The 17,013-nt window shown below is 37.7% G+C and overlaps 1 protein-coding gene across 4 annotated transcripts in view; it reads left to right on the top strand.

Moving 5' to 3' along the window:
* The window catches only part of KPNA1 (karyopherin subunit alpha 1), a 310,494-nt gene that overhangs the window by 220,755 nt on the left and 72,726 nt on the right, over window positions 1-17,013 (top strand). For 3 of the 4 annotated variants that reach the window (XM_055259295.2, XM_055259294.2, XM_055259296.2), the window contains exon 2: window positions 14,687-14,820. In XM_055259295.2, coding sequence (XP_055115270.1) covers window positions 14,692-14,820 — 129 coding nt within the window. In that variant the 5' untranslated portion in view covers window positions 14,687-14,691. Of the gene's footprint in view, window positions 1-14,685; window positions 14,821-17,013 lie in introns of all 4 variants that reach the window. The other variant, XM_055259297.2, reaches the window with a different exon arrangement.

Raw genomic sequence — 17,013 nt, 5'->3', positions numbered from 1 at the left:
GCTTTCTTCTAAGCAAGATGTTCCTGTTTCACATATATATTCACGTCACCTGCCACATGCACAGTCTCTACCATCCTCCAAATATAGTTATCACAGGTGTGTCTACTAAACCAATATTTAGTGTTTACAATATTGTAACTCTATAAATGTTCACAGCTGACCCATGTAGAGTACTGTGATACCATTTCTTCTCAATAAATTTTTGTTTTTCTACAAGTTACTATTTTTTGTTGTTGTTCGCTTCATTTCCTGAGACAGCTAACCTGGAACCTCTTAATGCAATTAGGACTGGTTACTTTCTAGGCCTATTTCATAGTTGTTATCCAGGGACTTCTCTTTTCATCATCCTTAAACTCCTTTGCCCTCTGTCGTACTGGTTCCCCTGTTGACTGTTTCCTGTATTTTCTTTCTTGGTTTACTTATTTCCTTGGAGTACATTTTTTAGTAGCTTTCTGAGAAAGGATACATGGAAAACAAAAACTTCCTGTCATCCTACATGACTGAAAAAAAATCTTTATTCTGCCGTCGCATTTGATCAATAATTTGTCTGGGTATAAAATTCTGAGTTGAAAGTAACTTTTACTTCAAGTTTGCAAGTCATAGTTCTGTTGTTTTCTTTCTTCCACGGTTACTGTTGAAATCCAAAGCCAATCTAATTCTTCATTTGTATGTGATCTTCCCTTACCCTCCATCTCTAGAAGCTTTTAGGATATTTTTAACCCTTGAAATTCCATGATGATGTGTCTAGGTATGGGTATTTTTTTGTTTAAGGGCATTCCGTGGACGTTTATAAGCTGGGAGATCATGGCCTTTAGTTCTCGGAAGTTTTTGTTATTATTTGGATGTTAGGTAAAAAGAATTTTAGAATGAATTATGCTTCTCAGTTCTTGTCACACATCAGATCATACAAGGTCCTTTAAATTTTTATCTTAAATTTCTGAGCCCTACTTCTGTTACCTCTTCGTATAACATTGTGGTTGGTACATTCCTTGATTGTATATGAAACATTGTAAAATATGTAGTGGAGCTGTGTGTGTTTAGGTATTGTGTTATAGACCTTGCAAAGGTCTTTTTCTTTTTTATTCAACATTGATTTGGGGATCTTTCTGTTTTGTTGTATGTACATATAATTGTGTCTAATGTAGAATTCTGTAATGCAGATCTACCACATTTTACTTTTCATTCCTTAGGAATTGACCCCTGAGTTGCCTTTCTGCTATTTCAAATACCCTGTGTTATATATACTCTTACTTGTACATCGTTATGGAGCTGTGTAGAAGTTCTCTAGGATATATACCCAAGATTGTGATTCCTTGGGCATAGAATGGGAGAATTAGTTTATGTGCCTACTTGAGTGCTTGAGAGTTCTTTTTTGCCCACATCTTTGCCTTAACTTGGTTTTATCTAACTTTCTTGTTTTTTTTTTTTTTGGATAGAGAGTCTTACTCAGTCGCCCAAGTGAGTGCAGTGGCGTGATCTTGGCTCACCGCAACCTCCGCCTCCTGGGCTCAAGCCATTGTCTTTACTCAGCCTCATGAGTAGCTGGGATTACAGGGGCCTGCCACCACGCCTGGCTAATTTTTGTATTTTTAGTAGAGACGGGGTTTCACCATGTTGGCCAGGCTGGTCTTGAACTCTTGACCTCAAGTGATCCACCCTCTTCGGCTTCTCAAAGTGCTGAGATTACAGGCATGAGCTATCGTGTCCGGCTTCTCATTCTTATTTTATAGTATATTTGTGTTGTTTCATAGATGCTGTACTCTTTCTGGGGATATTAATGATAGTCTTAAAAATTTTGTTACCATCGTTGTCTTTTCTTTATTGAGGCTTTCCCCAGATGTCTGGTAGTCTTGTGGCTGTCCATTCATATTTAAGAATGAAGTGCCAAAAACTGATTTGGAAGCTCTATAAGTGTGGCTTGTTGAAGGGTGGAGAGAGTAGCTGGTGGCCATTTTTTTTGTGGGGAGTGGAGGGCATATACTCATAGGTTTGTTTCTCTTGGGCTAGTCAGTTTCCCTGAGTCTCCAGTCTCTTGCCAGGAGAATGTATATCTGGCCGCCATTTTTGAGAACTCATTTTAGAAAAGGAGCTTGGGTTTTTACTGTTGTGCTCATGTAATTCTGTTTTCAATAAGGCACCTCACCCCCACCCTCACCTGCATTGGAGCACCCATTTGAAGGGATTACTGAAGGATGGTTGTCTGGTTGTGAAGAGTGGAGGAGGAAATCTGGGCATGTGATGGCTGTTTTGTAGACTTTCAACAAACCTTCTGATTTTGAGCCCAACTCCTCACTACCTTAAGGAGGGATAGTACCTGGATGATCTGTCTGAAGCCTCCTGTTTGTGGGTAGGTAGTGTGAATCAGCTTGTTCTTATTGATTTCTTTGTTTGCAGGTTAGGCTTCAGAGTTTTCCACTTCGCTAGTGACATATAATTTGTCTACTTTATGGCTTCTTTTAGGTTTTGACACCATCTCTGATTCTCTTCCTTTCCTCTTCTCTTTATGCCGTGGTTCTGGTTCATTTATTTGAAAAAAATGTTTCTTTATAATTTTAGTATTCTACCATGTCCACCATTTTATGTCTTTACATAAACTCTTTGCTTTCTGATCTGTTCATTTTTTCACAGCATTCGAATGACCACTCTGTGCCTATTGAAGATTAAAATTGAATTTCTGGCTTTGAGTTAATATGATTTGGGAAGAAAAGTGCATTCTATATGTGCTAATTCCTAATTTGAAATTTGAAAACCCTCATAAGTGTTCTTAAAACAGATATATTACAGTGGTTATTAAATTCATTAATGGATATGAATTGAATGAAGGCAAGTTTTTGCAATTTTTTACTACTGAGGGAACGAACCCTTTATGTCATCTACTGGAAAGATTTGTCTTTCGTTTTTTTTAACCCCCCCCCCAAAAAATAATTCAACTTTTAGATAAGAGATAATTTTTCTCCTTCATAAAGACCATAAAGATCAGAACTTCTGATGAAATAACAGCATACTCAGTTGAAAAAATACTAGTGAAAAGTATAGAAATTCAATGTTTTAGGTAGGTCGATAAGCTTTATCATAGTAAACATGCTTTCAGCTCTACTTTTTGAAAGTTTTTTCCTTGTATAATAAGTATACTGTTTATCATAGAAAATTTGGAAGATAAAATAATATTTCCATATTCAAATTTTATATGCTGATATCTTTTCTTTTCTTTTTTTTTTTTTTTTTGAGATGGACTCTTGCTCTGTCGCCCAGGCTGGAGTGCAATGGTGCAATCTCAGCTCACTGCAACCTCTGCCTCCTGGGTTCAAGTGATTCTCCTGCCTCAACCTCCCGAGTAGCTGGGATTGCAAGAGCCCACCACCACGCCCTGCTAATTTTTGTATTTTTAATAGAAATGGGATTTCCCCATGTTGGCCAGGGTGGTCTGGAACTCCTGACCTCAGGTGATCCACCCGTTTTGGCCTCCCAAAGTGCTAGGATTACAGGTGTGAACCACTGCGCCCAGCTATATTTTGATTTCTTAAGTTACGAAATATTTTTCGAAAGTATAGAGAATAGTGTAGATTGGGTTTTTGTTCTCAGCATTCAGATTTTTCATGTTAGTGTTCTGTTTTCTCAATATATTGTGAACATTTCCTTTAACCAAGCCCTCATATTGGAACTTTTAGTTTTTTTACAATTTTTCACTAGAATAATCACACTGCAGTGAACAGTCTTACACATACTACTAGTTTTATTTCCTTTATGTACATTCCAAAAGTGGAATTACTGAATTCAGGGTTTGAGTTCTCCAGATCCTTGACAGATATTTTCCTTTAAGTGTTTTGATATTGAGAATGTCTTTGGAGAACTTCCCGGCTTGGGAACCTATAGATACTGGGAGTTGGGGGTCAGAATTTGGGGCAAAGTTTATGATAAACCTCTCAAAGGAAAACATTTGAAACTGGGCTGTGAAAGAAAATATGTATTGCCATTGAATTATTGGTTAGAGCTATAAGATGAGGCCAGAGATGAACACCTATGAATCATATGTCTGCCACATTGACTTCTCACAGGAAAGGCTTTACTGAAGGGTTTTTCAAACTTTGCTTTCATTGAACACTGAAATGCTGTTAATAAAAATAAAGCTACTCCTTAATTATCTTATAGGAAAAGAATGGGTAGGATATTTCAAATTTTAATTTTCTTCTCCAATTTTTATTAAAATATTTTAAACGGACTTACTATCGTTTGACTAGAAGCTGTTAACGTGAATAATTTATATTTTCAAATGAACTGGACACTTTATATTATACTCCACTTATTTAAATTCATAACTTTTTTGTAGTCATACTTTCTTGTAGTTTTGGTTTTTAATAGTAAATGCATATCATATACTTTCTAATAAAATTATGCCTGATTTACATGGTGGAATTAAGTATATTAGGATTTCAAGTTGTTCCACAAGAGTATTACGGATTTTAAATATTCAGAACATTTAGAATGTGTTTGAGATTTACTGATTAGGTGGGCTGACCCAGTGCACTGAATATATAACATCTTGAATATAATAAAAATATAAAAAGATCTACACTTACTGTTTTGGGTTTAGATTGGCGGAGAATGGTATTGAATGAACCCAGACAAAAGGATCTTGCAGGACCAAGAAGTTTAGACTTGATCTAAGAAGTGGTTAAAAACATTGTAGTTCCTTATCCATTGAAGTGATACAGTGAAAAGGGTATTGAGATTAATCTGAGGGCTGTGTAGGATGAATTGAGGAGCAAAGAGTCTGAGGTTAAGAATGCTGGTTTAGGCCGGGCACGGTGGCTCATGCTTGTAATCCCAGCACTTTGGGAGGCCGAGGCGGGCGGATCACGAGGTCAGGAGATTGAGACCACGGTGAAACCCCGTCTCTACTAAAAATACAAAAAATTAGCCGGGCGTGGTGGCGGGCGCCTGTAGTCCCAGCTACTCGGAGAGGCTGAGGCAGGAGAATGGCGTGAACCCAGGAGGCGGAGCTTGCAGTGAGCCCAGATGGCGCCACTGCACTCCAGCCTGGGTGACAGAGTGAGACTCCGTCTCAAAAAAAAAAAAAAAAAAAAAAAAGAATGCTGGTTTAGAGCTGTTGTAGTTATCTAGGTGTCAGTTGACACATACTTGAGCCAGGCTGGTGGCAGTGGGAGTAGATAGGATCAGATAAAATCAAAGACTTTGGATAGAATAAGCAAAATTTGATAATTGAGTATGTGGACATGAAGGAGAAAGTGGGGGATCTCTCTTTGAAAGAGTGTGTTTCTATTTCACTACCAGTATTGCATCTTGTTTTTAAGTTTATTGCTTCTTTGGCTTTATTTCTCTAGAAAACAAGAGGAAGTTTAGGTATAATGGCTTTAATTTTGAAGGCTTCTGATTCTGGAGGGGAACGTTGAAAAGTAACTTACAGTTTTTAATTAGTAGCTTAGGTGATAACACCTAAAAATATTTGCTTAGGATAAACTAATTTTCTCATACAATTACTTTGTTTTTCCTCTTATTACAGAAATAGAGATTTATTTCCTTTCTTTCCTATCAAAGCTATCTTCAGTCCAACTTCAGCCTTCATTTTCAACAGTATTTTACATTGTTTTAAAATAAAACTTTTGCTCTACTACAGTGATTTTCAACTGCAGATGCGTATCAGAATTCGCTTGGATTTTTTTTTTTTTTTTTTTTTTTTGAGGCATGCAGTGGTACAATCCTGGCTCACTGCAACTTCTGCCTCCCAGGTTCAAGCCATACTTGTGCCTCATCCTCCCAAGTAGCTGGAATCACAGGTGCATGCCACTACTCTGGCTAATTTTTGTATTTTTAGTAGAGGCGGGGTTTCACCATGTTGGCCAGGCTGGTCTCGAACTCCTGACCTCAAGTGATCCGTCCGCCCCTTGGCCTCCCAAAGTGATGAGATTACTGGTGTGAGCCACTGTGCCTGGCCCACTTGGGGATTTTAAAAGGAAGAAAAACCCAGAGGTGTCTGTCTGCTTCAGACACATTTATTAGACTCTTTAGAGGGACATTTGAGGCTTGTGTTTAAAAAAAAAAAATCTCTCCCAACAGAACAAATGTAATCCCCTCTCCATCCTAAGAGGGGACAACCAGTCTCATTTATAGATACTGATGAGGAGATATTTATGTTTTAAAAAATCTCTCTCTCTCTCTCTCACCCAAAGTCTAAATACATCCATTGAAGTAATAGAGTGAAAAGAGTGAAACTTAAAAATCTCCTCACCAGTATCCATAAATGAGGTTGGTTGTCCCCTCTTGGGGTAGGGAGTCTAAATACATACATACATGCATGCGTGCAAACACACACACACACACATACACACAGAGACAGACTGTTTCTTAGAGCACTTTTGGGTTCATAGCAAAATTGAATGGAAAGTACAGGGTTTCCGTCAACCCCTTGCCCCCACATGAATATAGACTCCCCCACCATCAGCATTGCACAAGCTCCAGAATGGCTCATTTGTTACAAGCAATGCTGTAGACTGAATGTTTATGTCCCCTTACAATTCATGTGTTGAACCTAATCTCCAGTAGGGTGGTGTTTGAAGATGAGGCCTTTGGGTGATGAAAATGGAGCCCTCATGAATGGAATTAGTGCCCTTACACGAGATCACAGAGAGCTCCTTAGCCCCTTCTGCTGTGTGAATACACAGTGAAAAAAATGGTCATCTGTGAACCAGGAGGTGAGTCCTCACCAGATACTGAATCAGCCGGGGTCTTGATTTGGACTTTCCAGCCTCCAGAACTGTGAGAAATAAATTTCTGTTGTTTATAAGACACCCAGTTGATGGTGTTTTGTTACAGCAGCCTGAACAAGCTAAAACAATTGATGAACCAACATTGGCACATCATCCTCACCCTAAGTCCATGGTTTACATTATGGTTCATTCTTAGTGTTGTACATTCTTTGTTTTTGACAAATGTGTAATAGCATGCATTAACTACTATTGTATCATACAGAATAGTTTTCCTGCCCTAGAATTCTTCTGTGTTCCACCTATTCATCCTGCCTTCCCCCAAAATACCCACTGGGTTTTTTGTTTGTTTGTTTCTGGTTTTACCTCTTCCAGAATGTCATATAATTGGAATCATACCCGTGTTTTTTTCAAACAGCTCTCAGTGTGACAAATATAACAAATAGAATTGGAAAGGGGTAATATACACCATCACCAAGTGTGTTTATCCCAAGAAACAGGATCATTTGGTATTAGGAAGTCTATTAATATAATTCTCCATATTTAATAGTTCAAAAGAGAAAAAATAATGACCATTTCAGTAACTCCCAAGTATAAACTATACAAGGGCCAGACAGTGGGAAGTATGTTTTTACTTGTTGTTCTTCACCTTATGAGGTGTCATTATCTCCATTGAACAGATGAGGAAACAGGCTTACAGAAGTCTACTGTCTTCTGTATGTCATTGGTCTGCAAAGCAAATTTGAACGTGGGACTTGTGGAAGGCTAGGCTTCATTTATTCAACTTGCTGCCTATGACACTTTAATAAAAAAGCAGGTGAATATTTAATTTTTGTGTAACATTTCTTTCCTTTTAGATTTTTTTAAAAAGTTTGGAATCATTTCAAACTACAAAAACGTTTTAAGAAGTGCACGAGACTTCCTATATGCCTTCATTGACATTTCTCAATTGTTTATCTTTTGCCTTATCATTTCTTTCTTTATATATATGTATATATGTGTATATATATACACACACGTATATATGTGTATATATATACACATGTATATGTGTGTATATACATATGTATATGTGTGTGTATATATACATATGTATATATGTGTGTGTATATATACATATGTATATATGTGTGTATATATACATATGTATATATGTGTGTATATATACATATGTATATATGTGTGTGTATATATACATATGTATATATGTGTGTATATATACACATATGTGTATATATGTGTGTGTATAGATATACATATGTATGTATATCTGTACACACATATATATGCATGCTTCCAACACTGGCTTTAATTGCTTACCCTTACAATTCCACATTGAATACAGACCTCTAAGTTACTTCCTTAAGTCTAATTTTAGGTTTTTGGTTTTGTTGGAGTTTACTGTTGGCTTTTTCCTTTTTTTGACCTGAAACTGAAACTTAACGAATCTTCTTTTTTGTTTTGAGATGGGATTTTGCTCAGTGGTGCGATCTTGGCTCACTGCAGCCTTGACCTCCCAGGCTCAAGTGATGCTCCCACCTCAGCCTGCCACTATGGTGTAGCTGGGACCACAGGTGCCTGCCACCATGCCTGTCTAATTTTTTTTTATTTTTTGTGGAGACAGGGTTGCTACAAAATTCCTCAGCTCAAGTGATCCTCCCACCTTGGCCTCCCAAAGTGCTGGGAATACAGGCATGAGGTACCGCGTCCCACTCAGATTTTGAATTTGGGACATCATTGCAACACTGCTATTATTGTGCCATATTGTGGTATTTCATAGCCAAAATGCTGCCTGCTTCAGGAAACCAGCACTCTTCTTTATATCATTTTTCAGCACCTTTAAATATGATTCCCTTGGAATTATTCACAAGTTCTCATCCGTATTACACCCACCTTTTAGTCTGATAAAGTTTCTGCCAGATTTCCACTGAGTAGATATATTAATCTGCTCAGGCTACCATAACAAAATACTGCAGACTGGGTGGCTTAAGCAGAAATTTATTTTCTCACAGTTCTGAAGGCTAGAATTCAAGATCAAGGTGCCAGCAGAGTTGATTTGTGGGGACTCTTTTGCTTGCAGACAGCTGTGTTCTTGTCTTCTTATTCAGCCTTTCTCTATCTCTCAGAGAAGTCTCTACTATCTCATTCTCTTGTAACGACACCAGTCTTACCAGGGTGGGACCCTCATGACCTCATTTAACTCTGCCTCCTAAAAAGCACTATAACGAAATACAAGTCACACTGGTGGTTAGGGTGTCAACATAAGAGTTTTGAGGGGACGGCACAATTCAGTCTATATCAGTAGATCACTGGGTGTATAATGAGACCTGCATTCATATCCTAGCTCTATCTTGTATTTAGTGTGTAACCCCAGCCAAGTCACTCTGTGAGCCTTCTGATTCCTTACCTGTAAAAGGTGAGAATGATAATTTTTGCCATAAAGGTTTGTTAAGAGATCTAAATAAAATAGAAGATGTGGTAGCATGTTATAAATTAGTGATTCTCAACCCAGGTTTGCATCAAAATCCTGTTCATATAAGTAATTATTTATGCAGCTTTTCGCATAATAAGGAACTCTGCTGACCCAGTTTACCCAGTAAACTTAGGGTAAAGTATTTCAAAAACAACCGTGGAAAGCCTCTGGAAATGGTCCTAGGGTATATGCAGTAAATGAATGAGAGAAGCAAAAACGGACAGAAACAGAGAATTCAATAATAAGAGTTGGAGACTTCAGTACCCCACTTTCAGTAGAGGACAGAACAACTTGGTGGAAGGTCAAGAAGGAATCAGTACAATAAACCCACTAGACCTAACAGACATGTATAGACCACACTACCAGCCAGCAACAGTCAAAAATATGTATTTTCAAATAGAAATATGTATATCCTGGAAATACATATTTTCCAGGATAGCAAGTGTTATGTGTGCATTTTGCTGGGCTACAAAACAAGGTAGATAAATTTAAAAGGATTAAATTAATCCAAATCCTGTTCTTTGATCACAATAGAAAGAAATTCGTTAAGTAACAGGAGGAAATTTGAGAAACTCACAAATATGTGTAAGTTAACATACTCCTAAATGACTGATGGGTCCATGGAGAAATCAAAAAGGAAATCAGAAAACACTTTGGGATAAATGAAAATGAAGACATCATGTAGGAATACTTAGGGATTCAGCTAAAGCAGTGCTTAAAGGGAAACTTAGTTGTGAATGCCTTTGTTAAAGAAGAAAGGATGCTGGGCGCAGTGGCTCACACCTGTAATCCCAGCACTTGGGGAAGTCGAGGCGGGTGGATCACTTGAGGTCAGGAGTTGGAGACCAGCCTGGCCAACATGGTGAAACCTCGTTTCTACTAAAAATACAAAAATTAGCTGGGTGTGGTGGCAGGCGCCTGTAATCCTAGCTACTTGGAAGGCTGAGGCAGGAGAATCTCTTGAACCTGGGAGGCGGAGATTGCAGTGAGCCAAGATCATGCCACTGCCCTTCAGCCTGGGCAATAGAGTGAGACTCTGTCTCAAAAAAAAAAAAAAAAAAAAAAAAGAAAAGAAAATAAGAAAGATCTCAAATCAGTAACTTAACTTTCCACTTTAAGTGACTGAGGTAAGAAGAGCAGAGTAAACCTAAAGCAAGCAGAAAGAAGCAAATAAAGAGTAGAGTGAAAATTAATGACATAGAGAATACAAAAACAATAGAGAGCATTAAAGATGAACACAATTGACAAACTTTTAGCTAGATTGAGAAAAACTCAACGTTTTTCAAATTTCCTGGGCACAGTGGCATATGCTTGTAATCCCAGCACTTTGGGAGGCCAAGACAGGAGGATCACTTGAGCCCAGGAGTTCGAGACCAGTTGCCCACATGGTGAGACCTTATCTCTATCCCCCTAGTCCCCCCGCCCAATACATAATAATAATCTGGGCATGCACCTGTAGTCCCAGATACTTAGGAGGCTGAGGTGGGAGGATTGCCTGAGCCAGGAGGTTGACGCTACAGTGAGCCATGATTGTGCCACTGTACTCTCCAGCCCGGGCAACAGAGGGAGAGAGTGTCTGGGGAAAAAAAAAAATTAGAAATGAAAGAGGGGACATTACTAGTGACCTTTTAAAAATTAGTAAGATTATAAAGAAATACTTTTAACAGTTGTGGCTGGGCATGGTAGCTCATGCCTATAATCCCAGCACTTTGGGAGGCTGAGGCGGGTGGATCTTCTGAGGTCAGGAGTTTGAGTCCAGCCTGGCTAACATGGTGAAACCCTGTCTCTACTAAAAATACAAAAAGTAGCCAGGCGTGGTGGTGCATGCCTGTAATCCCAGCTACTCAGGAGGCTGAGGCAGGAGAATGGCTTCAACCTGAGAGACAGAAGTTGCAGTGAGCTGAGATTACGCCACTGCACTCCAGCCTGGGCAACAGAGTGAGACTCCATTTCAAAAAAACAACAACAAAAAGTTGTATCTCTGTAAATTAAATGGTTTAGATGAAGTGCACAAATTTTTGGAAAGACAGAAACCACCAAAACTGACTCAATAAGAGGAACAGACAATCTGGATAGACCTATAACATGTGAAGACATTGAATAAGTAGTCACAGAACTGCCCGCAAAGAAACAGCCTAGACCCATATGGCTTTACTGCTGAATTTTACCAAACATTTAAAGAAATAATATAATTCTTCACAAAGTCTTCGTGGGGAATACCTTCCAACTCATTTTATGAAGCCAGTATCACTCTGATACCAAAGCCAGACAAAGACATTACAAGAAAATATAAACCCATCTCTCTCTCTCTTTTTTTTTTTTTTTTTTTTAAAGAGAGGGTTTCACTGTCACCCAGGCTGGAGTACAATGGTATGATCATGGCTCACTGCAGCCTGGAACTGCTGGGCTCAAGCCATCCTGCTGCTTCAGCCTCCTGCCTGTCTGATTTTTATTTTTTAAATTTTTTGTAGAGATGGAGTCTCACCATGTTTCCCAGTCCGATCTTGAACTCCTGGCTTCAAGTGATATTCCCGCCTTGACCTCCCAAAATGCTAGAATTACAGACATGAGCCACTCTACCCATCCCTTGTCTGTTAAAAAAAAAAAAAGAAGAAAAAAATCACATTGTGATATTAATAGACACAGAAAAAGCATTTGACAAAATCTGACACTCTTTAATTATAAAACAGTCAACTAGGAATAAGAGGGAACTTCTCAGCCCAATAAAAGTACCTTTACAGAAAATCCAAAGGTAACATCATGCTTGATGTAAAAGACTGCTTTCATTCTAAGGTCTAGCATAAGACAGGGATGTCTGCTCTATTTATATTCAACATTGTATTGGAGACTCTAGCCAGGGAAATTAGAGAAGAAAAAGAAGTAAAAGACATCAAAATTGGAAAGGGAGAAGTAAAGCTATCTGTAGATGACATGATGTGTATCAAATAAAGCATTAGCACCAATTAAACAAGTTCAGCAGGATTGTAGAATACAAGATCATTGTACAAAAATCAATTATATTTTTCCAGATTTGTGAACAATCTGAGAATTAAAACAATTTCATTTCCAATGTCATAAAAATTAAATACTTAGGAATGAGTTTAACAGAAGTATAAAACATACTCTGAAAGCTACATTACATTATAGACAGAACTTAAGATCTAAATAGAGCTCCTATCTTAAATAGTGGAAGATTTAACATTAAGGTGCCGATATTTCCCAAACTGATCTACAGATTCAGTGCAGTCTCTTATCAGAATCATAGCTGAATTCTTCATAGAAATTGACAAACTGATTCTAAAGTTCATATGGAATTGCAAGGGATCAATTATAGCCAAAACAATCTTGAAAAAAGAACCAAAAAAGAAGACTCACATTTTTCGAGTTCAAAACTTATTTTGAAGCAATGGTAACCAAGACAGTGTGGGGCTGACAGAGGGATACACATATAGATCAGCGGAATAGAATTGAATGTCAAGAAATTAAACCATATATATGTATATAGTTAGCTGGTTGTCAACAAGGTGCTGTCATGGTCCGTTTGGGTTGCTGTAATGAAATACCAGAGACTAGGTGGCTAACAGACAATAGAAATTTATTTCTCACGGTTCTGGATGCTGGGAAGTCCAAGATCAAGGCACTGGCAGATTCAGTGTCTGGTGAGAGCCTGCTTCCTGGTTTACAGATGTCTTATCTTTTCTCTGTGTCCTCACATGGCTGAAGGAGCAAGCGAACTCTTTGGGGGGTCTTTTTTTAAGGGCTTTAATCCTATTCATATGGACTCTACCACTAAGGGCTAATCATCTCCCAAAGGCCTCACCTTCAAACACTATCACATTGGGAGTTAGGATTTAACATACGAATTTTGGGTGAGACACACATTCAGTCTATAGCAGGTGCCAAGGCCATTCTGTGGAGAAAGAGGAGTCTTTTCAACAAGTATCGTTGGGACAACTGAATAGACACATGCAAAAAAATGAGGTTGGACTCTCAAACCATGCTGCAAAGAAAAATTAACTCAAAATGGATCACAGACTTAAATGTAACAGATAAAAATCTTGGAAAGAAGCACAAGGTTAAGGATTCTTGGATATGACACCAAAAGCATGAACAACAGCAACAACAGCCAAAAAACAGATTAATTTGGACTTCATCAAAATTAAAACTTTTGTGTTTCAAAGGACACCAAGAAAGTGAAAAGACAATCTATAGAATATATTTGAAAAGCATATCTGATACGGGACCTTTATCTAGAATGTAAAAAGAACTCTTACACCTCAATAATAAAAGGACAACCTAATTTAAAAATGGGCGAAGGCACTGAATAGACTTTATTTTAATGGGAGATACACAGTTACCAAATACATATGTGAAAAGATGCTGTATCTCATTAGTCATCAGGGGATTGCAAACCAAAACCACAATGAGCTGCCACTCACACCCACTAGGATGGTTTCATTGAAAGTTTTAATAGCAAAGTGCTGGCAAGGATGTGGAGATACTGCAAGCCTCATATGCTGCTGATGGGAATATAAAATGGCACAGCCACTTTGGAAAAACAGTTGAGCAGTTTCTTAAGCAATTAAACATAGTTACCATATGACCTAGCAATTCTAGGTATATAACCCAGAGGAATTAAAACATACCTGTGTAAAACTTGACCACAAATGTTGTAGAAGTGTTATTCATAATAGCTGAAAGATGGAAACGTTCCAAATGTCCATTAGCTGACGAATGGATAAATAGAATTGGGTATATACATAGAATGGAATGTTATTCAGCCATAAAAAGAAATGAAGTAGTGATATATGCTACAACATGGGTGAACCTTGAAAACATGCTAAGTGAAAGAAGCCAGTTACAAAATATTGCATATTATATGATTCTGTTCTGTTTATGTGAAATGTCCAGAATAGGGACGATAGCTTAAACAATACAGGATTGCTTTTTGAGGTGATTAAAATGTCCCAGAATTCACTGTGATGAAGGTTGTACAAGCTGTAAATACACTAAAAACTGTTGAATAGCACATTTTAATAAAACTGTTAAAGTAACCTGGCTAGGTGCGGTGGCTCACGCCTGAAATCCCAGCTCTTTGGGAGGCCAAGGTGGGGGGATCACTTGAAGCTAGGAGTTCAAGACCAGCCTGGGCAACATGATCAGACCCTGTCTCTACAAAAAATAAAAAAGTTTCGCTGGGCGTGGTGGCATGCACCTGTGGTCCCAGCTGCTCAGGAAACTGAAGCGGGAGGATCGCTTGAACCCAGGAGTTTGAGGCTACAGTGAGCTATGATTGCACCACTGTACTCCAGTCTTTGTGGACAGAGCAAGACCTTGTCTCAAGAAAGGCAGGAGTGGGGGAGGGGAAGTAGCCATTTCTGATGTCCCTTTGGGATATCTCTGGGCATGTATATGTTTAAAAGACTGAGCTCTTAGAATAACAGAGCCCTTCACAGTAAATTCATTTGTTCTCTCCCCACTTTTATTGTAGAAATCATGACCACCCCAGGAAAAGAGAACTTTCGCCTGAAAAGTTACAAGAACAAATCTCTGAATCCTGATGAGATGCGCAGGAGGAGGGAGGAAGAAGGACTGCAGTTACGAAAGCAGAAAAGAGAAGAGCAGGTAAATCCTTTACTTTTATTCATTTCTTTTAAAGAATTTAATGTTCCATTTTAAGCCTGAAACTACCTTCCTTTATTTTAGCAAAGTTTGTGTGTGTGTGTGTGTGTGTGTGTGTTCGTTCCCCTTCTCCCCTGTAAAATCAACACTTTTTTGGAGTGGGGTTGAGGAGTTACTGAAAAGTGATATACAAGAATGGGGAAATCTCTTAGGTTCTCATTTTCTCAGCATAACTACACTGTTCAGTATTTTCGCCTATTTGTTTTTAGTGTATTTTAGTTTTCTAAGGGTGCAACTTTCTTCTTTAAGATTTTTTTGATGTATGTTTGTTAATGAATTCACAAGTGACCAATAAAGCGTTGCTGTTCATTGTAAACTTAAAATTGGAAATGTAAAAATGTATAGAAAAAGAAAGAATAAACCTCATAAACCAGTCCTTTGGATTCATTAATTGTCAACAGTTTGCTACACTTGCTTCATGTTTGTCTTTACATTTCTTTGTTATCTAACATTTTAAAGTAAAATTTCATTCACAGAATATGTCTTTTTATTCTGGATTAATTCTAAATGTCTTCATAAAGACATTTAGAACATTGATTTTTTTTTTTTTTTTTTTTAAGCCTTCCTTTGAAAATGCCGTTCACAAATGGTCTGTTACCTTCGGCAAAGAAATGAAAAGACATAAGGCTTAAGTGACTTTTTTTTTTTTTTTTTTTTGCTAAGGAGAGACTTTGGAGCCTGAAGGACCATTTGACCTTCACTATAGAAACTCCATAAAGGCAGATGAATTAGAACCCTCATGCTTGAGAAATAAGATATTCTATTATAAATATTTTGCAGTTATAGTGAAATATTCTCAAAACACATTTTATGAAACACTGCATTAGATAATCCAGTTAGGTGAAGTCCAACAGTACATTACAACCTCAGTATTTTATTTGTTAAGAGTTGTAGATGTATGAATCAAGCACTTTATTATTGACAAAGGTACTTTGTAATATTGTAATAGACTTTATATTGAGTGCAGCAAATTTAAGTTATGAGTTCTTGACCTGCTTTATCATCTTTGAATGTATCCACTTAAGTTTCTCTTATTTATTTATTTATTTTTTGAACTGAAAATGGATCCTTTTCTTTCACAGAGCTTTTAAATTAGTTCTATTTTTTGGGTGAATTTCCTTTTCTTTTTTTTTTTTTTTTTTTTGGTTTGTTTGAGACAGAGTCTCGCTCTGTGGCCAGGCTGGAGTATGGTGGCATGATCTTGGCTCGCTGCAACCTCCACCTCCCAGATTCAAGCGATTCTCCTGTCTCAGCCTCCTGAGTAGCTGGGAATACAGGCGTGTGCCACCATACCCAGCTAATTTTTGTATTTTTAGTAGAGACAGGGTTTCACCATCTTGGCCAGGATGGTCTCGATCTCTTGTCATCGTGATCTGCCCGCCTCAGCCTCCCAAAGTGCTGGGATTACAGGAATTTCCTTTCCTTTTATTCTCAGAAATCTTAACAGCATAATTATATATTTATATTCATATATTTAAATGGAATACATGTATGATACATGTGAACCCAGGTATAGGTCTGAATATAACCACCAGTCTAGGGATTGTATTTGGCATAACACCATTTGAAGGTGTAGCAGTGGCACTCTTTGATTAACACAATGTTCATTTTATTCTGTTTCTTCTTGGTGACTACTGATTTCATGTAATTAGACTTCATTATAAAATTTATATACTACTGAAAGCAATCTACAGATTCAGTGCAATTTCTGTCCAATTACCAGTGTCATTCTTCACAGAATAAGGAAAAACAATCCTAGGATTCATACGGAACCAATTGCCAAAGCCATCTTAAGCAAAATATAAAGCTGGAGGTATCACATTGTCTGATGTCAAATTATACTACAAGTCTATAGTAACTGAAAACAGCACAGTACTGGTATAAAAGTAGACATATAAGTCAATGGAATGGAATAGAGAGTCCAGAAATAAAGCCCCATACTGTCAACCAACTGATCTTTGACAAAGTTGGCAAAAGTATATACCGGGGAAAGGATACCCTATTCAATGAATAGTGCTGGGAAAATTGGAGAGCTGTATGCAAAAGAATGAAACTGTACCCCTACCGTATACAAAAATTAACTCAAGATGGACTCAATAATTAAATGTATAACCTGAAACTATAAAAATCCTAGAA

The sequence above is a fragment of the Symphalangus syndactylus genome, chromosome 21 (assembly GCF_028878055.3).
Source record: "Symphalangus syndactylus isolate Jambi chromosome 21, NHGRI_mSymSyn1-v2.1_pri, whole genome shotgun sequence".
Classification (NCBI taxonomy): domain Eukaryota; kingdom Metazoa; phylum Chordata; class Mammalia; order Primates; family Hylobatidae; genus Symphalangus; species Symphalangus syndactylus.
Note: the sequence above shows the minus strand (reverse complement) of the source record. Positions and strands in the feature narration are given on the sequence as shown.